Source organism: Rattus norvegicus, chromosome 6 (assembly GCF_036323735.1).
Source record: "Rattus norvegicus strain BN/NHsdMcwi chromosome 6, GRCr8, whole genome shotgun sequence".
NCBI classification, from domain to species: domain Eukaryota; kingdom Metazoa; phylum Chordata; class Mammalia; order Rodentia; family Muridae; genus Rattus; species Rattus norvegicus.
The window spans coordinates 107389189-107412758 of record NC_086024.1 but is presented as its reverse complement, the minus strand read 5'-3'; the positions used below and the strand labels follow the sequence as shown (position 1 = coordinate 107412758).

Sequence of the window (23570 nt, the reverse complement as noted above, 5' to 3'; positions counted from 1 at the left end):
TGACTACTGTATACTAACAACCAAATCCTCTGGCTTGCCTCTGCTTTACAGATAGGACTCTTACCTGGATTTCTATCAAGCTGAGAAGCCAATCTGGTATTTGAATGGTCTACACGTTTTGTGCTGAAGAAAACAAAATAAAATCTTTTTAGTATTTTATACTTAAAAGAATAAGAGCAAGAGAAACTAAAGACACAGATCAACCTCAGATCTTTTGGAAAATCTCTTGGAACGCACTATGGCTAGATACTCATCAACTTGGTGACACAGATTTGATTACAGAGATTTATTTTCTTCCTTCATAGATAGCTTCACCTCACATAAACCTAAGCGTCTCCTCACTTGTGTTCTATTACAGAGTATAAGAAGACAAACAGACTGACCGGATGCAAAGAACCTGGATGCACAAAGCTCTCCCAAGTAAGAGCACCTACACATGCCCGGGGCACCGAGGTCCACAGAACAGAGACTTGCAGCCTCCTAGGTCAGAGCCCTCCCACACTGCTGCTGGCTGTTTCTCACCAGGCCAGCGATGCCTGCACTGGCAGTGTGAAACCATGACCCTCAAAGGCTGGTGCCAGAGCAGGACAATAAATACCATATCTTCCTTCACTGGCATAGACGTGAAATCAGTCAGCTGATTTATCTAAGTAAGAATGCCCCACAGCTCTAAGTCTGGATTCGCAATTCCTCGAGGCAGGTCACATTAGCAGCCTATGCACAAAATGAGACAGCACAGAGAGCATGGCGCCCACTCTCCGGTGCTGTGCGGCCCAGAGGGAAGGGGTTGGCTGTGCAGTGGTCCAAATTAGGAGCTGAACCGTGGCTCCCCTGCTAAAAACCATCGTTACTTCAAACGGTGCAGAAGGTATGAGAGGATTCAGATCTGCTGCTTAACAAGCATTTGTCAACACAAGGACTCGACCCCATCACTGCAAGGAAGTATGGCGGGAGTTCTCAGTAACATAATTCACAATTTTAAACAAAAACTTAAGGGTTTAGGAAAACTTATATCCACAACTCTGAGTGTGACAGCTTCTTAGTGCAATACACTTTAACAACTTTTTTTGGAATTGGTGATGCTGTGAACACCTTTGTAAAATGCCGTACTGCTACTGCATCAGTACTTGGAGAGCTCACTCAACACGCATGACATACTGAAATGACCAACAAACGCTAAAACTTAGATACAAGCAAACCCTCTCATTCAAAGAAGATGGATATTCAATATAGCTGTAACACACTTCTAAAGGTCCACAGGTGCACATTAAGACCCCACACTACAACCAGCTTTTAAGAAACCATTATTTGCCAGGAAGTGGTGCCTTTAATCCCAGCACTTGTGAGGCAGAGGCAGGCAGAGTTCCAGGCTACCCTGGTGTACAGAGTGAGTGTCAGGACAGCCAGGACTACACAGAGAAACCCTGTCCAAAATAACCAACCAAACCAAACCAAACCAGACCAGACCAGACCACACCAGACCTATCCCTATTATTTGTTGACTTTGGTGAAGGGTCAAAGAAAGACATCCATAACTGTCTTTTTGAAAGTCTATGAAAATACGCTCAGTAGTCAGGAGCACTGGCTGCTCCTGTAGAGAACCTGGTTGGGTTCCCAGTGCCCACATGGTGGCTCACTATCCTTAACTCCAGTTCCAGGGGATCCAATGTCCTCTTCTGAATTCCTCCTGTACGAGTTAATATGCAGTGCACGTGCATATATGCAGACAGAACACTCACACACATTAAAAAGAAACCTTTCTTTTTTAACGGTGTTATCTGTGAGGTTCATTTTTCTTCCTTCATTTCAAGCAAAATGTCATACTGCAAGAGTAGATACAGAATGTTCTACAAGAGTGGATACAAAAGCAGGAAGTGGGGACCTGACCCATCTCTTAGCAAGCAAGACATTATAGTCCTGCAAAACTGTGAACAATGCAATCTACAATCTTCCTATTAAAATTCTGGTAGGTGGGAAATACTATTAGCTTAAAATGCTATATTTATGCTAATATAGGATATGGTTCTCCCTCTCCCCCCACCCCCATTAAAAAAAAAGAGAGCATCTTGCATTTTAGCCCAAGCTGACTTGAAATTTGTAATTCTCATGCTTCAGTCTTAGTTCTGGAATGATGGGCATAGTGGATGTTTCTTATTTTTAAATGACTAAACATATGACTTTTTAATAGGTTTCTTGTAATGTTTAATAGGTTTCTTTAATAACCTCTATTTAAATACTCTGGCATCTTGAGTATTTTATTTATTTTATGTATATAAATATACACTGTAAATATAAAATATAAATATAAAAGTACACTGTAGCTGTCATCAGATCCCATTACAGATGGTTGTGAGTCACCATGTGGTTGCTGGGAATTGAACCCAGGACCTCTGGAAGATCAGCCAGTGCTCCTAACCACTGAGCCATCTCTCTAGCCCCCATCTTGAGTATTTTTAAGGGTACTAAGAATACTGATACAAGCCTGGTGAGATGGCTCAGTGGTTAAGAACACTGGCTGTTTTTCCAGATGTCCTGAGTTCAGTTTCCAGCACGTGCTGACTCACGGGCATCTGAATTTGAGGCCAGCCTAGTCTACATAGTGAGTTCCAGGAGAGAGCTACATAGTGGACTCTGCCTCAGAAACAAACTGTTAGGAACTGCTATCACAGAATGTAACTTCAGGCTAGAAGTTGGCCAAGAATAGGATACAGAAAGTACTAGAAATTTACCAATGTCTTTATATACAAGTGTGCAATTTCTAGGCTTGAAAGTAAAATGATGCTATCTGGTGCTGGATAGAGGAGCCTTATTTTTTATTATGGCAGCTTGCTATTTTTGTAACATGGTGATTTGGTTGAACACAATAAAGTACAGTAGTAACTGAAAAAAAAAAAAAAAAAGAGAAATTTACCAATGTCAGAAACACCATGTAGTTTTAGATGAGGGCCAAGTAGAGATGTCAAGTGTACAAGCTAGCTCACTGTGTCAAAGTCGAGACCATTATTTTCCTGAATAAAAATGTCACTGCTTAGCAGTGTAGGGAAAGGCACCAGCAGATCAACACGTTAACACACACATTGACGTTTGTGTCCCCTTACTCAGACTGTTCTGAGCACTGGATTAAACAGCTGGTCAATGAATCTCATGCACAAAGGAGAACAGTGCTTAGATGAAGTTACCAGAAACTTTCTTTCTTGAAAAGGCAAAGGAATCTGTAGAAGCTCAGCTCTAGAAATACAATTCTATGACATTTCTGAGGAAGACATGCTTTACCACACCACAGCCCTTACAATGGTGCGACACCCGATTACATAAAGTCACAATGCTATTGATGCGGCCTACCTCCAAGACATGTCATTGCAAAAAAAAAAAAAAAAAAAAAAAAAAAAAGCAGGGGTATAATTAGGTTTATACTTTAACAATCACACAAATAATTGAGAAAATAAAGATTAATTTTCTCAACTCTATTTATATAATCTTCAATTTTTAAAAATGTAAATTTTTAGCAAAAACTATTTTATCAAACAAATTATGATCAAAAAAATTTTTATATGATGTCGTTGATTGTTCTTCCCTGTAAAGCAGACAGAATCTGGCTTCTGTGTGCTCCATTCACTCACTTGTAGTCTCTCTCCCAGAACTTGACAGGCCTAACATATGAGGTGATGAATATGGCGCTCCCCAGGAAGGGGTTTAGAGGGGTCGAGAACAAGGCCGACACCACCGCCTGAACGAACAGCATAGCTGAGTCTATGCGGCAACGGTTAAGGAACACACACAACAGACAGAAGAGGGAAAGAGGGAAAAGGCACACGTCAGCCTTGGAATGATGCACTCAGGGCGCAAAGTCTGTCTGAGTCCCCTAGTTACTAGAGCACTTCTGAGGCATGAGGGTGGAGACTTTCACCCAGAAGTGTAATTAAGACTGGTGCGAAAATGTTCTGTTCATTCATTCCAAGTGCATTAAAAGTTCCTAGACTTTAATAACAATCATACTTACATTTTAAATATAAAGTTTAAAAATAGCATTACTTCTTACAAAGCCTTAACCTCGGTCTGTGCTTGGTTCGTCTGTGGGTTGCACAAACTAAATCAGAACAGGTAGCCTTCCCAGCCTGCAAGCTCGGCCAGCCTGCAGTCCCCGACATGTCTGCTGTAGGCTGACGCTCCCATCAAGGATATGACTAGCCATTCCCACAGACTGTACTGAAGGATACGGGGCACCGCAAAGGGCTGAGCAAAGGCATGGAATGCAGAGCCCCACGTGATCTGCCAGGGAGCGACGTAGGTGTACACAAACTGCAGTTTATAGAGGAGTTCCCAAAGCTGTGAGAAGAAAGAAAAAGCTGTCAGGAAAACTCTGCAGGTCCTTCAACCAGAAGACAAACAGCCTGTAAATGTGTCTTCTTCCTAACAGGAAAACGGCACCGAAGTCATTTACCATCGCATAACCAGACAAGGTTTACCAACTGCCAAAACACTGGCATCAATTTAATATGAAGATGTGTTTTAATGTAGACGTGGGCTTATGGATTGGTGTTTCTGAGAGTTCTATGCTCTCTTGTGGCCAATCGCAGCATTACTATACTGCCGGCAAACTGAGGGGTAGAAGCAACAGGACTGCTGTCCTTGAACAGAAACTCTAGGTGTCTCTAATGCATGCGTGTGCTTTATCCCAGGGCACATTTTCCTTGAACTTTCATGCTTTGGAGGAAATATGTTCCAAATGTAACATCACAAGGAACCAGGAGAAACTATCATACAGTGGCCACTGTCTATTGAACAGTGATTCCCTCATCTGACTTTGGCTCTTATGAACTACATGACAAGTACTGCTTCCTGGGTTTAATATGCTCCAAAAAAACCTGCTGGGTGAGGAGGACTATTCCTCCAGCCAGCAGTCAAGTGTAACACCAGCACAAACCTTGCCAAGCACGTTGGCGAGCCAAGAGTTTCTGTAGAGGGAGATGTACGGAGACCGCTTACCTTGCTGAACAGGATAGACATGAAGAAGAGGTCCAGCAGCATCGTCTCTGAGAAGGCTTCATAGTCAAACTTGAAAAAGAGCACAGTGAAGATGACAGTGATGTACTGGTACGTGGGGCTGCTGAAGGAGGAGCGCAGCAGCTTCAGGCCAGCGACGGTGATCATCAAGGCACCCAACCTGTGGCAGACACAGGCACAGCCCATCAGCTTGCACGGCAAACACCAGCATCTGCCAACCCCAAGGTCAGCGGTCAGCATGTGCTCGCTAAGCTTTTGATAGAGACCAGACAGACTTCTGGAATTGATGTACAGAAGCAGTGCGTGTGTGTGTGTGTGTGTGTGTGTGTGTGTGTGTGTGTGTGTAAGCCAGAGGTCAACACTGAGTTTCCCAGTACTCAGGAGATCACAGTGGTAACCCCTTTGTCTCAGGAAATAGATGTGCAGTAACAGTATTCTCTATGTAAGCATATGACACAGTAAAAGGCACTAATACTTAGTGTTTATCAATACACACTATGATCTTTATCTTCTACACAAACAAGCATGCTAGGAAAGTTCTGAAACTGACACTCCCTGCTGTGGAACTAAAGCTATTGAGTAAGACTGAGGATAACCGCGTGGGCTAATGACCACCTATACGGTCTGATGTGCACAGAACACAACAGCCACTTCCCAAACTGCCATCTACTATTAAACACCAACTTTACCTAAAATATTAAAATTATGTTTTTTCATTTATTTTGCACAAATGCATCCACATGTGCATGCACACACTTGCCATATCCTGTATGAAGGTGAGAAAATAATTCGCTGGAGTCGGTTCTCTTCCTCCATTGTGTGGGTCCCAGGGACTGAGCTCATGTCACGAGGGTTGGTAGCAGGGAACCTTTGCCTGCTGAGCCATCTAGCAGGCACCCAAACTCACTTTACCTCACAAGCACCCTCTCAGAAAATACTGGTTGACATTAAAAGGTCAAGGACAATAATTTGTAATGGGACAGAAACAGCCACAATTCCTCTGGGCTCCAGATGGCTCAGTGGTTAAGAGCACTGATTGCTCTTCCATGTGTAATGGGTGTAATGGGACTGGACGCCCTCTTCTGGTGTCTGAAGACAGCTACAGGGTCCTTATATATAACAAATAAATAAATCTTTAAAAAAAGAAGAACAATAAAAATACAGTGATGCCCAAACATGGTAAGACAAAGACCTGTTCACCTGAGCAGTCCTCTTCTGATGCCACGTGACAGAAACAGTGTTTAGTGTTTGACTGATGGTTCTCGATGCTTCCCCAAGTACGTAGGCATTGCTCATTACTGTTCTAATCTAAGGACGTGGGTCGGAGGACGACATACTCACTCTGTGTCTAGTTTCTTTGGGCTAGCAATCGTGTCTGCACTGCTGCTCAGTTCATTGAGGACAATCAGTGGGTAGATGACATTCTTCTCCACAAAAAGAAGCCACACATGAAGTTTCTCGAACCACATCATGGTGGCTGCATCTGAGGAGGCAACAAGTCCAGAAAATCACAATTCATACAGTGCTTAAAGCAGTCGGGCACATGGGAAGAAGGGAGGACGGACTCAGGACTCAAATTAGCTCAATGCCATGAGTACAAAAACATAAGAAGACCATACTTCAATGGTCAACTTTTATGTGATTGCACATATGCACACACACAGGCATACACACACGCACGCACGCACGCACGCACGCATGTGCATAAGCACACATGCACACACACAGTTTCTGACCTAGACATGACTCACACTTGGGTAACTGTACTTTTATAAACTGTTGTGTGAAGCCATGTGCCAGGCTAGGGCCTTAACACACAGGAGACGATTGTTCACTGTGGACCTGCATCTCCAGGAAAATTTTCATGTCTTGAGATCTTATTTTTCACTATAATTTTTCTCATTTTCTATATTTGTATATAGAAAAAGTTACTAAAGGTTCTGGGCTGTGCCTCAATCCTAGATAAGTAAGTGCTGTGAAAGCATCTGGCTTTACACTAGGGATGCCCATGCTATAGATGGACACACGCATAGCCTCAAGTCACCCGGGTTATAAGGCATTTTCTTCACTAGTGACAGACAGTGGCTAAGGCAACAAGCTCTTCGGCTATCTAAAAACAGTGCACCATGCTGCCAGGCAGTCTTTACATTTCTAACATCAGTATAAATTAAAAACAAAAACCCCCAAAACCCAGTTCAGTTCTACAGTTCAGTACTTTCAATAAGTCAAAAATGTTACAGCAATTCAAAATCTGTAAAAATTTAGAATGATTGAAATAAAGCACTGCACAACCAATAAAACTATTGATTTTAAAAACACAATAGATATATTTGGTACTATTTATATAGAAAAGTGATAGAAATAGAAATGATTCATCATAGAAAACGAACTGGAGCCTGTCACTCTGGGCTACTTTTCTGACGTCGAGAACCAGTCAACAGCAGGCCTTACAGTGGCATTTAGGTTCCCTTTCTTTTGAGGAAGGTCTCACAGCATCGTCCCGCACTTGCTCATTAGCATGTGTGTCCAGGGTCCAGGCTGTGGTCAGCACTGGGACCGCACTGCTTCAGTCAGTCTCACAGAGACCCACTGTGAGGACTGAGAGTCAACTCTGCTGCAGTTTTAAAGGCTTCAGTGTTCTTCAGAAATATCAACTCCTACTCAGATGACGGGTGAGTCACCCTCTTTACAGAAGCTCACTCAAGTCCAAGGGGGAAAGCATGGTTAATTCTGTCAGTTGTGTGTAGCATTGCCCGTCACAAGACCAACAGACAAGGAAGAGTGAGTCACAGTTTACAGTGGAAGGGAGAAGCTGGCTGAATGGGCGGGTCTCCATCTCCTCTCCTGTCATTTCACTCCTTATCCCAAATCTGAGCAGAGATTACAGAAAGGGCCTTCACTACTGTTCCTATAGTGGGACAGTGTCTCCTGTGGCAAAAGGGACAAAGGCTTTTCTTCCTTCCTTCAAGTGGAGGACTGGGATGGGGACTGAATTGCCTGGATATTGATTAGGGAGAAAATAGATTGGGGACTGCTAGACAGAGAAGTCACCTGCAGACACACACACCAGCGACAGGTCTGCCAGAGTTAGAGCAGGCAGATGGCCTGGGAGCCCAGCCGCTGGTCTTCTAGCAAAGACAGTGCCCTACAGGAGACACCTAAGCAGAAGCTTCAAATCCACTGCAAGAAACATGAGCTAAAGTGTGAGTCAATGCCGTCGGCCTAACTCACATGCTGGCATGCAACAGTGAGCCCTAAGACCAAGGTGTCACAGACAGACTTACTTCGGACTTCATACTGGTTGTGCTCGGCTGTCTTCAGCAGAGGACGGGAGAAGCAGTGCCACGGAAGCTGCTTCCTTACTTGAGGCAACACATAATGGGTTACGAGCCCCACAAAGCCAACCAGCGCGTACAGCACGTACTTGAGAGCAGGCTGAAACAAAGAGTTCAGGGTATGAGGAACTGAGGAGCCCCACCGGGTTCATGCAGGGCTCCCACTTTTTTGATTTCATTTTTCACCCAATAATGAGGAACAATAAAATTAATCTTAGAATCCAAAACAAACAGTTTGTCTCTGTATTTGCAGGGGTTTTTTTTTTTTCTGTCTAAGCCACCGTATGTTACCTGACTGCCCTTACACATATCTGAAACATGGTGACTACTTTGGTGTCTGACACTATAGTCAATCAGAATGGCTAGAACTAATGCTTCCTGCTCCAAGAATGTTCTACACGACTGTCTGAGCAAGTGTCTGACTGAAGATAAAAGACAGGAGCTAGGCCAGTCGTGAGGAAGAGCCGAATGGAACTGCACGAAGGGTCTTCTTCTCTTTTATCTTTGCATGCTGCGCTGCCAGAGGCAGGTCCTTCATGATTAGATTCACAGAAGGAGGAAGCAACACCATTTCTTCCAATATTAATACCCAAAGTCATATATCTAAAACTCTGGGGCCCCTTAGACATGAACGAGTGCCCAGTTGTTCCCTGAGGAACACTGGCCCTTATCTCATTTCTAAGTGTTCAAGAATTCAAGTCCAAATTGAAAAGAAGAAAAACAATAAAATATTAATTAATTTAAATATTTATTAATTAAAATATATCATTAATAAAAATATTAAATAATCAAGTGAGCCTTAGCTTCTGGCTAAGTGGCGTAACAGTGACTTACCCTCCCATAGGAAAGAGTCAAAACTGAATACAACACACAACCCAGTCAGTGGTTTGTATTAGGCAAGATTTACAGAAATAAGCCTATGCCCAGAAGTAAGGGAACCAAGGAGGGGATTGTGCTGGCCCTGCTCACAGTTCCAAGAGAGGGTGCTCTAGGAACTGGGAGGACAGCCAGACAGACTTCATCAGAGAAGACTGTGAACCTAAGGGAAACTACAGAGGAGACCCTTGAGATCTGTAGACAGTTGTTCAAGTATCATGGGAATGGGAAGCACACACACACACACACACACACACACACACACACACACACGAGGAACTATGAAGAACCATAGGAGGGACAACCAAGCACACAGGATTCTCAAAGGACTGGGAGAGCACCCCCACAAGCTGACCTGGGAAAGCTCAAGGTTCATACACACCAACAGAGGCCCACCTAAGGGTGCCATTCCCTACCTGTAGGAGACACACATGTGCTCTTGCTAAACTTGGCCCTGTCCCACCAACTGCTTTAACCAAAACCAAGACCCAAGGGGATCAAACTGCTAAGGGATTAAGACTATCTAAGGACAATGTTCAAGTACTTCTGGGAATACAAAATTTAATATCTAAAAGGGCAAATTTCCATTGTTGGCATCCACTTAAAATTTTCCATAGGGCTCTCTGAATGCACTCAAGACCACAGGGAGATTATGCTGACCCAATGTCTGGTACCGTTGGCTTGACTAGCAGCCCAAGTCTAGGAGGTAGCAGGCCCATGAAGGGAATGTATTTCTGTGGTTACCTACGCTGACATGGCAGCAAACTGCCTTCTAAATACCTCAGCTTATACCTTAGACAAGAGCCTGAATCAGGGAAGTCTGCTTTTGCAATGAACAGTGTGAATGTAGAGACTGGAGACTGCCCAAAATGCAGAAAACAAGCCACAGATTTTGCCCAACTCTAAACAAGTCACTTCACCACCCATCTAAAACTTGGAGCAGTGTGCAAGGAAAATGAAAGAAAGCATTGGAAAATCGGATGAAGGGCTATGAATATGAGAGAACCGAAGGACTGTTAACTCAAGGGGCCATAGCCTATCAACATTTAGTCTACCCTGTCCCTCTCAGCAGCCGTCTGCCAACAGATTCTGCTGAGTCCACTACACTCCAATGGGTAGCTTCAAACCCACTGTCCTACTGATGGCCCTGGTTAATCTTGGTGGGTCACAAAGCAAAACAAGTAAACACGAATGCACAAGAGATCTGTGAGGTAGGAGGTGGGTGGAGGGGTGAGGAGTTAGAAGGTAAGGGGTTGGGAAGCAAAGCATATGCAGCTGAAGTTGTGAAAAAAAATCTGTAGGTACAGAGAATCAGGACAGCACAGCTCCAAGTAAAGGCAAAAAAGTCAGCCAATCAGAATCAACCCACAGGGATACGGATGCTAGGATCTGAAGATATAAGGATGCTCTTCAAAGTGACAGCCAAATCCATATGTCCAGAACACTGCATACACTATTTTAAAAATGGCCACAACAGACTTCTAAAGATGAGAATCATAAATTATGAAATGAGAAGGACTCTAAATGGGATTGATGAGAGACGACAGTACAGAAGAGAGGATTAGTGATGTACAGACAACAGACCCAACATCAACCCAGAGGAAAAGAACCAAAATAAACAGCATCAGGCAACCACAGGACACGTGTGACTGGAGTCACTGAGGTGGGTGGAGCAGAGAGAACAGGATAAAGCAAAACAAATCCTAGACTCAGAGCCCAGGGTCTCCAAGCTTAGGGTAAAGTATGGATCAGAGAAGTGAACCTGAGCTATGAAGGAAAAGCACATACAGTCCATTTTAATCAAATGACCCTCTACTGGTGATGAGGGCCGCAGAGGAAGAAGCACTACGCCCAGAGGACAGGCAGGACAATCACAGGACTTCTCATCAGAAGACAAGGACCAAGAAGACCTTGAGAGACCTTTCAGACGCTGAAGAGTGAAAGTGTCATCCTGCAGTGTTACACCCCGGGATTACCTCCCCAAAGGAACCAGGGACCAGAGTGCAGAAGAAAAGATGTGTAGAACAAGGAACATTTTCAGGTATCTTTGAGACCAAAGGAAGTGACACCATATGGAAACACTGGAGTAGTCACAAGAACTTCATGTGAAGCAAGGGGACTGGGCGGTGCTCAGACAGAAGAACTTCCCATGTGGAACTGCCCGTGACGAGCAGAGGTGATCACCCATCCCTCAACCTGCCTGGATGACAAGACTCAACTTCTCCAGCAGCATTCAAGGAAGGCTTTGGAGTACTTCAGTAGAAAAAAAAACACATCATGCATACAGGATGGACAAAAATCATGAGGGCCAGAGGACAGACAGCTATCTACGGTCCCCATGCCCTGACTTCTTAGTGTCTGCACTTCTATTTGTTTCCCGTGCTGTACCAGTCAGTCTACGTGACCAAGAGGACAAAGAAGGGTGCACCACAGACTCACAGCAGCAGGGTACACTAGCAGTGAGTCCACAGAAGGCAGGCTCTCCTAACAGTCAGCTAGGGTCGGGGACAGGACTCACGGGTCCCAACCACTACTGAACTGTGGCAACCAAGATTCCAGAAGGGAGGGGGCACAGTATTCAGCTGTGACCCCATGATAGACCTACCAGGCTCTTATAATTAGCTCCAAACCTAGCTCTGGTTTGATCACACACAAAATCAATGATGAGTAGGGAAAAGATGTTTGCAGGAGGACTGGTAGGGCTGGAGGGAAGTTGGGGAGGGATGACAAGAATGCATAGTACATTCATATGAAACTGTGAAAGAATAAAACTTACTACTAAAAACAAACACACACACCAAAACCAAAACCCAAATGTTTCAGTCTCACAATGTCACACATTACTTTCTATTGACCCAGACCAGAGGACTCCTTACCTGCAACGCTGTGAACACTGTGCTTACATGGATGGCGAAATACAGCACACCAATAACGACACACACTACCAGGTCGGACTGTAAACGCTCACTCTGTGGGACAAAGGGCAATCATTAAACAATGGCACACTTGTTTGTTTTTGAGCTAAGGTCTCATGTAGTCCAGGCTGACTCCAACAGTTACATCGTTAGGATCACACTTATTGCCCAATCCTCCTGCCTCCACCTCCCAAATGCCACCATGCTTTTCTTTAAATACAATTTAAAAAAATCTCCCTTTTCCAAATCAGTAAAGTTTAAGAGATAATTTTGCACCAATACACTTCAGCGAGTTTTTGGGCCTTCTCATATAAAATAATTATGTAGAATAAACCTATTCCTCGGTTCTCTCACACTTGGGCTTTCTCTGGTAGGAACCCAAACAACCTGTCTGTAAACCTGCTGTAAACAAAGTTGCTAGAAGATTTCCCCGCGTTGGTCAGTAAACTTTGCTTTTTTCATTGGCAAAAAAGACAAGAGCCGACCTTGAGGCATCGAAACTGCGTGCACACTTCATATGCATGGTTTTCACAGGGTTAAGGATCACTTATTTGAACTGAGAACCAAAAACGTTTCCAATTGTGGAGACCATTCAGCCTTTGGAGAACTTTTGTGAACTCAGCTAGATGAGAATCCCTGAAGTAAAAATCCAGACACAGAAATGCTCTAAAGACCCAAGGTTTTTTTTTTTTTTTTTTTTTGAATGAAGATTTGGGAGCATTTCAGGTTTTGAATTTTTGGAAGCATACTCAACTCTGTAGTAAAAAGTAGGATCTTCTTGCTCTCCCTGGCCACCTATTAATCAGCCGACATATAAGCCACTTTTAATATCCCATTATGCTTAACACAAACACAGAAACTAAAGTCAAAAGAGAAGTTCCTTCAATTTTATCTTGAGGTAGTTTGTTCCTTCTACTTTACTGAAGAATTTGTGAAGTCATGTTTACTGAAAATAGACACTATGTTCAATTAATATTTAGGTAAGTTCATCATTCAGATATAAATAATGTAAAATGAAGGGACTAGGGATATAGTTTCAATTGTAAAGTGTTTGCCTTGCAAGCATTAAGACCCTGGGTTCAATGCCCAGCACAACAACAACAAAATAATCTAAAATAAAATAGAAAATGAAGTGTGTTTTGTCCTACGAAACAGGTGTGAATAACTAGAACTCACTTTCCAAGTTACTGAAGAGACACTGTGAGTCACTAAACTGAACTGGGAATAAATACTCTCACATTTCCCATGTGTGTAAGAACAGTAAGTTAGAAGACTGCTCTTTCCTTTGAAATGGAAACCTCATTTTTAAGGTTTCATACATACTTAAGCGGTCAAGTGTTTTGCCTGTACACACGTCTGTCTACAACTTGTCTGCAATGCCTGCAGAAACCTGGAGGGGTTGGATCTCCTGGAACTGGAGTTACAGGTAACTGCAAGCTGTCATATGGATTCTGAGAACGGAACACTGGTTGTCTGCAAGAGCAGTAGTGCTCTTAAGTGCTGAGCCATCTCTCCAGGTCACAAAACACACTTTTTAAATTGCCCTTGAGAAATGAAGCAAATGACTTAGGGCTTTGTTTGTTTGTTTTTCAATCAACAGGAGTAATAACAATCTAACTTATGTTAAATAGTCTAAACAGTACTCTGCCCTCACCCGTGGGTAAAGTTCTATGGTTTCCGTGGATACCTAAAACTACAGGCGGTACTTGACTACACAGATAATGGAGCGGGTTATTCAGTGCATGGTAGTGGCGTACACAGCAGATAACCTGAACAAGGGTATGTTTTACGTCTGAGTGGAACACGCAACATTTCATCCTGTTACTCAGAGTGCTGTATGATTTAAACCTTACAGATTATTTATTTCTGGGATTTTCCAGTTCATACTTTTGGCCTGGATTTGACTGCCAGTAACCGAAAGCATGGGGAGTGAAGTGAAGCTAGAGAGAGACTACTGTTGTAGTCACCGTTCAGAGCTTTGCCTCCCCTGAGGAGGACCCACATTTCTAGGACCAACGGAATGACAATTTTACTGGACACGAAACCCTTTGGCATACTCTTCTATATTGAGACCACGTGTGAGGACAGGACTTCCCACGTGCAGGCTAATGATCTCCTTTCCAAACTGTTTGGGACCAGGAGCATGTGAGACTGTGGATCTTTGGGACTGTGAGACTATTTCCATATACAACATGACATACTATGAGGAGATGAGGTGTGCATAAAAAAGCAATATTCATTTCCCATGTGTGGCTAACAGTCTGAAGGTGACAGGAGGCAGCACTGTAAGGAGCCTGTGCTTTGACTGTGACTGATCACATGAGACCAGGTGTGCAGTCTTCCCCTGTGTGATGTTATCAGGACTCAGAAAGTATTACAGTCTAGACAAGATTATTCTGGACTTTTGGATGAAGGAAACTTAACTAGATGTGAACTATATTTAAGAACACTTATTTTGCCCAATTACTAAAAACTTTCAAAAGTACCCGTCATATAGTACAGTCATCTGCCGTAGGTACGGTCATGGTTTAGAAAGCTACACTTACTACGGAATTGCTAAGCTTCTCTGGCAGTGGGTCCTTCACTTCAGACAGAGGGTCTTCTGGGTTCTTCTCGTCAGTTTTTGGAAAAATCTTGGATTGTATCAAAGAGCTTTGTTTGGAAAAAATAAAGTATTTTAGCAGAAAATATATATGAAGCCTATAAATCAGCATACACATACACACACCACATACACACACACACACAAAATAAAAAAGTAAAAATGAAATCTTTAACAACATACATTTTCAGCTAACAAATCAGCATGACTGAAAGTTAATGTATGTTTAACCCAGACAGAGCAGGCTGAAACACTTGACAGGCACTAGGGGAGGAGCTGTCTAGACATTAGAAACGCCAACGTAAATGTTCAACAGAAGCGGGTTTCACTTACAAGAGTACAGATGGGTCGCTGCTCTGTCGGCTGAGGTGATACGATACTGCCACCAGCAAACCACAGAAAACAGAGAAGAGTACCGGAATGTGCTGGCCATCCCAGGAATCCTGAAGAAAAAAAATCCAGAGAAAAAGACGCTTGTAACCTTTAATTAACCTAACACATAATCAATCCTCTTACATCAATATTTTATAACGTCTTAGTTATATTAGGAACTGTACTTTATTCCAAATGAATTTAGATTCCTTTTTTTCCTTTTTTCTTCATCTGAGAAAGGGTCTCATGTAGCTCAGGCTGACCTCGAATTTGCTATGTAGCTGTAGCTGAGTTTGAACTCCTAACCCTGCCTCTGCCTCTCAAGTACACACACACTACATTAAAGTTCTTCTCTGGAGACCTGGGACAGGTCCTAACTTTCTTGTCTGAAGAAAGCTTCAGCTTCCTTCTCTCGGCGCCTCTTTTGGTACTGGCATTTACTCATATTGGGAATGACCCCTCCTGGTTGGCGCCGTCATCTCGTCGTCTGTAGCACGGTCTGCAGTGCTAAGTGTGCAGCTGGCACTGACTTTACCTCCCTCTTCACACTTGTGTACGTCAACCCTTAGGTCTTTAAAACCAGAGTTAGACAACACCCCGCATCAGGCCAGCCTGCCTTGCAGCTGCGTTCCAGACAGCAAAAAACATATCCCCTCAGTTCCTTTTGAACATTAAGTTATTTTACTTTCCTTCCTCAAAAGGCCAAAGAAAGAACTTTGGCCAAGTCTGACAGTCTAAAAGGCCCTCTCAGACTCTGATGTGCCTGATTACCCTCTGTGGGTCCCCACTTCGTCTACACTTGACCACCACCATTTCCGGGGTTCCTGCTCTCACTTCTCTTACCAACCACAGTAGCAGCCTCCTTCTATGACTCATTTCTGTTGATGACTTTTATACCACCAAGCTCCAACAGAAATCTTTCTCTATGACTACTACAATGTGCCTCTGCACCCCACAAATAAGAACAAATGAAGTGTTCACATTAAAAATTCCTTGTTCCTGAACTCTAGGATTTCTAATATTGTCTAGTAGGTGCCATGTTGTAGCCAGTGGTTTAAGCCAGACCCTGTTCCTAGACCTCTTCTCTTTTTTCTAGATATTCTCCAAATATACTGGTGGGATCTAGCTTGAGTGATTGGGCTCCTGGCTTGAGGACATCTCCATCAATCAAACCAACAGTGTGCTCCAGGGCCATCCTACCAGCATGTATCAACTGTCGCCCTTAGACTTGTTTTGTTTTGCATTGCTGGAGACTAAGCCGTGGGCCTTGGGTATGCTAGAAAACACTCTTCCGCTAAGCTACATCCCAATCAAAGCATGTTCTTATAAATGTAAATCAACCTTGATACGAATGACTACATATATTCTGCACCAGAAACAGATGTTTAATCGTATGTTCTGTAACTCCACGCTTACCTCTCTTCCCAGTAAGTCCAGTTCTAATAAAACTTTTTAATAGTAATTCGAGGTTAGTGTATGGAAAGGAGGCTTCCTTTAATAATGATTGGTCATTAAATTGCTTTAAAACTCAAAGTAAGAGACAACAGAGTATTAACCAGCATCAGAAGGCAAGGGGTACTAATGATAATGTGGATCAGGGAGGGCAGGAGGGAGTCAGCAGTCACACAGACACAGCTCACTCTAGTCTGTTGCTTACCCTTAAAGCTCCGTAGCACAACCCATACAGCAAGGCGACAGCCACAACGCTGCACAGGAAACTGTACAGTGCTGCCAGCAGGCTGGTGGTGGCTAGATGGTGGAGGAGGAAGAAAATCGGGATCTTAGAAACACCTATAACACTCAAATGCACAGGAAAGCACAGTGAGTAGCGCAGCACTTATCTAGTCATGTGATTCACAATGCAGCCACTGCGTCTTTTCCACAAGACTTGACATGACAAGACTTCTAGCTCCAACATTTTGTTGAGACAGGGTCTCACTTTAAGCTCAGTCACTCTCAGCAATCCTCCTGTCTTAACTTCCCAAGTGCTCAGGCTACAGGGATCCACTTATCATGTCTTGCTTTAAGTCTCTGAAGAAATATGTGAACCTATAATAAGCTTCAAATTCTACGCTGGGGCTACAGCACTGGCTGTTGTGTGAGCACGTTCTGCTCATGTACAGTCTGGTTCCCAGCACCTGGATCAGGCAGCTATAACTCCAGCTCCCGGGGACCCAGCGCCTCCAGCCTCCATCAGCACTGAGCCCACATAATTAAAACTAAAATGACCCTTTAAAAAGCTATTTTACATTAATAAAATGTACCAGAGAACAAAGCTTTTTGCAAAGGCCTGAAATGGAGGTATCAATTAGCCACTTAAAATATCTTTGTATGTGAAAAGAACTTGCTTTACTCACAGCAGTAAGTCTGTATTCCCCTTTGCTGATTCATACAGAAGTGTGTAACTCTGACTACTAGAATTGCCAACAACTGACCCAACAGGATTACTCGTAATAAGGAGCAAGCGTAGTTAAGATACTTATCTGTTATTAAAAATTATGGCTGAGAGCTCCTTAATGTAATTTTACACAGCGACCTAAGGAAATTATCAAAGACCTAACCCTCTGCACACAATGACAAAGCCTAATACCCAGCAACAGTCGTGACTGACACTGCACGGTCTTCTACTCAGTAAGCTGAGCTGATCAAAAACACTCCAGCCATTTTAAATTACACACATTCAAAACATTAAAAAAAGCTAGTATAACATGCGGCAACACAGCAAAGTTTTACTTTCTATTACAATTTATGCCAGCCCAACTGGAGGGATAACACAGCAGGCTTGAGGATGTGAGTTTAAATCCCCAGTACCCATGTAAAAAGCTGGGCTGACTGCATGTGCCTGTTATTCTATCATTGTGGGGTGGCAACAGAGGCAACAGGCTCTGAGAGCTCCTTGGCCAGCCAACCTGGTTCAAAGTGTGAGCTTGTAGTTCAGGAGAGACCCTGACTCAGGGCGGGGGTAGAGAGGGCAGCAGCTATCACGCTCCTCCAGCTCAGCATGCATCGGTGCACACAGGGTACACCCACACACTCTCCCCCATGCACATCAAATTGAAAACACAGAAAAGTGAGCCATGCCATCAACGCTGTTTCAAGAGATGACTCAGTAACTGTATGGGAAGGTAAATGAGGTTCGCACTGCGAAGTGTGAAGAAAATGAACTATAGATATAAAGCTATGCTTTCCTGTCAAGTATTTCCTGTTTGCATACTCTCGGTGCCACACAATACTAAAAGATGAGCGGACTCAACTGCAGCAGCCATCAACAGCGCTGCCCCCAAGCTCTTCAAATCGCTGTCTTCAGATAACAGCGGCTTGTCTTAAGGATAAAATACATGTGTGGTAAGAAAATAGATTTTCCAAGTTGTCAAAGAACGTATACATATTCTACTCTAAAAACTGGGAGTAAAATCAAAAGTATCTTACTAAAAGCTGACTTAGTAAGATACTTTTGACTTTGACTTTGAAATTCTCCCTTAAGTACATGGACATGCCGAATGCACATTCGGGTACAGATTCCAAGGACAATCAGACCCCGGCCTGCTCAGCCCAGATGACATTATGAACACCTGGTGACTGCTTACAGACCCCACACTGGGGTGTAAAGTGAAATAAAAAAACAAAAAAGGCTTCATAGCTGCCCCTTCATTTCTGCAGTTTTCCTTCCTGCAGGCTCCATTAGCGATAGTCGGTTACAGTCCAAAAACATTACATAGAAAACTCCAGCCAACAGAGGAGGTGCCGCGGATCATGACTTTTACTTGGGTGTAGCAGGTGGACGTGTGGTGCATGCACATATGTGTACAACATGCTCAGGCCAGAGGAGGGTGCTGCAGGCCATTCTACCGTCTTAAGACAGAGCTCCCCACTGCCTCGGAGGCTTGCACTTTCAGCTAGGCGGGCTGGATAAACTGCAACTGTTCACTCCATGATTCCTGTTGCTGGTTTTGCTCTCACAGGGATGCAGGGGCAAAGCAGGAAATGCAGTCCATACAGGTTCCTCTGCCCCAGGGCTCAGAACATCCCCTAGCAACGGAGGGCAGGGGCACCGGTATTCTACAACTTTCGTTTTGCCAATTATTTGTTACTTCCTATACACCGAATCTGCAATGCCTGGACTTTTTGCCACAATGGCAGACCTCACTTTTTCTTAACTACAATTCACTGCCTTTCTGCCTTCAATGATTAAATAAGCATCTTTCTTTGACAATTTCAATTTTAAAATAGGAAGTGGAGATGTACTGCAATGCTCAGTTTATGACTTCACGGCCTATGTTATAGCAACCTGTAATTTACTCACCGTTCCCACCAAAGATATGGATATCCAACTGTTCACAAAGGTACATTACAAACGTGTTCACCTGAGGCAGGAGACCAATGAAAAATACTATTGGGAAACAGAGTGTAAACACTATGGAAGGAAAGAAAAGTTTATTAAAAACCACTGCATCCATCCTCCGGCCTAGTTAAAGCCCATAAGCAATGAAGTCAAACCTAACACTGCCCACTGTATGACTGGATATTAAATTCCCCCCAAACCATTAGGAATACGCTTAGCAATCACCTTAAGAGGCTGGAGTACAGCTCAGTGACAGAGCACCTGCCCCACAAGTGGCCCCATTCAATTTCCAGCACAGAAGAAACAAAATCATTTCAAACATTTTTTTTATATAACAAGAACCTAAAATGTATATTAAAAAAACTTTACCCCACATCCTCTTCAAGAACAGAATTACTATACTACTCAACATTAACCTTTTATTCTTAGTTGCCCTAACTATTTCTCAGACAGACTACAGTAAGCAGAATAAGCTGACTGCATCTCTTTAGACCAGTGACCAGCAAACACACTACTGTTAAGATCAGCGATACCTTCAGGAAACTCACCTATAACCAAGTCCCTGGCTGACAGCAGCACCAGCGGATTGGTGAAGGTTATTCCATACAACTTGAACTTGCTTGTACTTAGGTTTCTGCTGCCATAATCCAGAAGCCAAATGAGACCACAACATAGACAGAAGTAAACTGGTCTGCTGTAGGCAATGATACGATTATGGCCCTGCAAACAATACATTTTCACTGTCAGGTTAGTCTCGTTGAGAGCCACAACTAACTCCTGAGTTCACTGTTAGCTTATGTTTTAATGACCTGAATCATTTCCATATGAAAGGCAGGTTTCTTCTGAGGACTGCAGAAAATGTCAGAGACAAGCATCTAAAAGGGGATAATACAAGGAACCCTGGGATACCGCCGGAATCAGAGCTATCAGCGTGAATTCAGTATTTTAATAGGGATATGAATAGATACAAGAGAAGTGAATGCATACATACATATGAAAGTACATGTACAAGTTACCCATCTTTACCCACTGAGAGAACCTAGACACATAAAATTCTAGTATAAGTTACTAGATCATCTTGATCTTGGTTGATGAATACTATTCACAAAAAAAAAAAAAAAAAAAAAAAGAGCTGGGATTTCACAGGAAAGACAAGGTAATGGAGGCCAGTAGGAAGGTAGGAATTCACTCTGGATCATACTGCCATTAAAGCAATCATTCTCAACCTGTGGGTCACTACCCTGTTGGGGGTTGACTGACCTTTTCACAGGTCATCGAAAACCACAGATATTTACATTATGATCCATAACAGTAGCAAAATTAACAGTTATGAAATGGCAAAAAAAAATTATGGTTGAAGGTCACCACACCATAAGGAACTGTATTAAAGGGTCTCAGCTTGAGGAAGATTGAGAACCACTGCATTGAAAGCTAACGAGGTTATATCTAAAGGACACAAAAGCATCTGACAGGCTTCAAATGGCCAAGTGAAGGCTAAGTATCAAAGCAAGTACATATGATAGTCCACTGTGCCACAACCCTCGTGTCCACAGATGCACAGACCACACGCATGCACGCGCACACAGCTGTACATAAACACGTGAACACAGAGACAGAGAAAGAGCTGGGGCACAGTCCAGTAGTGGTAAAATTGTCTCACATGCACAGTCCTGAATTCATTATCAATACCACAAATAATCAGCTAAGACAGAAGAGAAAACTATTCCTTTCAGTAAGAAACTAGTTAACAGAATACTGGAACTACAAAATCAATGCACTGATTTAGGCAAGTAACCCGTAGACACGAAAGTTAGTGGAAGTCTGTAAAACACTAAGATATGCATACAAAGTCAAGTTTTTCCAAACCGAGACTTAAAACTGCAAGAGGAAAAATGACATTAGAGTAGAAAACAAGTTCTGAACAAGGGGTGCTTTGCTTCCCCGAGGACATCTGACAGTTGCAAACACATTCGTCCAGGTGGCAGTGACACTAGCATCTGCCTGGGAGAAAAGTCAGAAGCTCCCACAATACACATGGCATCTCCAGCCTCCACCCAAGCTTGTCCAGCCAAACGTTAACACTGCAGATCCAAGGAAAACTCAAGCTGCGCTCTCATCTAAAAGATCAGAGTTCACACCACCAGGGTGTGATGACTGCAGGGTACTCCCACTGCCCAAATACACTGACCTCTCCCAACTAAGAAACATCCAACACGAACTGGGAGATTGTCTATGACATAACTGCCCTAGACCCATAAACAATTTGACCATCAAGAAAAATAAATACACAGGAACCACTCCAGGTTAAAAGAGAGTTAAGAGAGCAGATGAGGAAGGCTCTCCTGTTAAGAGGAAGGCTCTCCTGTCAGCTAAGTGAACAGAGCTGACCTGAGAAACACCTCTAGACTGGACAGGAGCATCATGCTAGGGCTGATGTCCTAACTTTGACAGTCATAGTCCATGAATGCACAAATGCTCTGAGGAAACAGGCTGAAGTACTAGAGGCACAAAGACATTAGGTATAGAGACACTCGAGAGACCAGAGTGAGGGGTGCCTGACTCGCAGGTGAGGGTTTAACCCTGGAATCTGGGTTTCTTTCTTCTACTGGCCTTGATTACTCTTCTGCAAGCCAGAAACCACATCAAGAGTTCAGTCACACAGCAATGCATCAAAATGTCATCATCCTCCAAAAGTATCTATCCTCATATCAGCCAAACATCTTGTGTGATTTACTTTCTGTTCTGGTCACATTAACTATTTCAGTATAAGGATAAAATTATTACAATCAGGGATGAAAACTTCACTAAACGTTATTCTTGAAGCTTATTGTTTTAAACTAGTTTATTTGTTTGTTTATTAAAAACAAAACAGGATGCCACTTTGGCCCACACTGGCCTGGAACTTACATAGCTCTGGCTGGCTGTAAACGCCCAGAAGCCTCTGTCTTCAGCCTCCTATGCTGGGATAACAGGTGTGAGCACAGGACACTGCTCTGCTCTACTGGACAGAGAACACCTTTCACCTCTCTATTAAACAATGAGCCGTCCAATCCAGACCTGGATCACGCTATCTGCTCAGCAGACAGAGGCTCATTAGCAAGGACTGTACCTCATTACTTAGCACAAAAGTCTTAGAATTCTATTTTCGACACGTATTCACTGTTTTCAAATCTTAGCAAACACAAACAATCAGCTGATGTGGATTACGTCTGCCGGACGCTCTTGAAGCAGGCTGCCAAAACATGAATTACGCTGCTCATTCCAGCCTGTGTTCCAAGTCTGTCAGCACAGTGTCGCTTCCTTTTGTGCTCATAAATAACCTACACAGTGTGTCAACGCTTAGATGAGACAGTAAATACAAACACAATTCAATTCAACCTGTGCACACCAGGAGAAACTATGGGCTTTGGTTAGGTGCCAAGGAGCTGAAACTTACAGTCCTTTCAGGAGACTTACATGTCTGGGAGAGGAAGAATCAGGCTGAACACTCTAGAAATGAACAGAAAAATATATTATTTTACTCAAGTATCCAGGAATTTCACAAGCAACTTTTCATTTTTTAGTTAAGTGCACAAACTATGGGCTCCATTTCAGATACTCGTTTCATTAGAGCACATTGCCAGGGTCTTCATCCCTCACACTCACCCTCTCCCAGCTCACCGTACCCTGCTCCCTTCTTGGTGCTGCCCTTCCTGCCTACACATCTAATAAATACACAGCTCTACGTGTGTGTCTTGGGTACCTAACTGTAGACATGTATGTATCCAATTATGTGTGTGTCTAACTACATGTCTATATTTATACGTGTTATCCAACTATACATACATGTGTCTAACTATATGTGTGTATATACAAATATTTTATGAATACGAGATAAAACCTGTAATATTTATCTGAGTTTGGTTTATTAACATGGTGATCCAGTTCCATCTATTTTTCTGTAAAATAAATGACATTTAATTTCTTTCTTTCTTTGGAGACAGGGTCTCTTCTAACCCCGGCTGTCCGAGAACTCACTGTAAATCAGGCTGGCCTCAAACTTAAAAAAGACCTGCCACCATCAATTCATTCCTCATGGATGAGTAAAAACATGTGTGCATGCATCTAGCTCGTTCTAAATTCTT

The 23570-nt window shown here is 43.1% G+C and overlaps 1 protein-coding gene across 12 annotated transcripts in view; it reads right to left on the bottom strand.

Moving 5' to 3' along the window:
* The window catches only part of Pcnx1 (pecanex 1), a 136873-nt gene that overhangs the window by 20818 nt on the left and 92485 nt on the right, over positions 1 to 23570 (bottom strand). For all 12 annotated transcript variants that reach the window (XM_039112295.2, XM_006240299.5, XM_039112294.1 and 9 more), the window contains 13 exons: positions 22903 to 22935; positions 19995 to 20166; positions 19408 to 19518; positions 16762 to 16853; positions 15066 to 15175; positions 14677 to 14782; positions 12092 to 12184; positions 8289 to 8439; positions 6346 to 6487; positions 4987 to 5164; positions 4218 to 4326; positions 3621 to 3750; positions 65 to 123 (listed from right to left, as the gene is read on the bottom strand). In XM_039112295.2, coding sequence (XP_038968223.1) covers positions 65 to 123; positions 3621 to 3750; positions 4218 to 4326; positions 4987 to 5164; positions 6346 to 6487; positions 8289 to 8439; positions 12092 to 12184; positions 14677 to 14782; positions 15066 to 15175; positions 16762 to 16853; positions 19408 to 19518; positions 19995 to 20166; positions 22903 to 22935 — 1486 coding nt within the window. The remainder of the gene's footprint in view (positions 1 to 64; positions 124 to 3620; positions 3751 to 4217; positions 4327 to 4986; positions 5165 to 6345; positions 6488 to 8288; positions 8440 to 12091; positions 12185 to 14676; positions 14783 to 15065; positions 15176 to 16761; positions 16854 to 19407; positions 19519 to 19994; positions 20167 to 22902; positions 22936 to 23570) is intronic.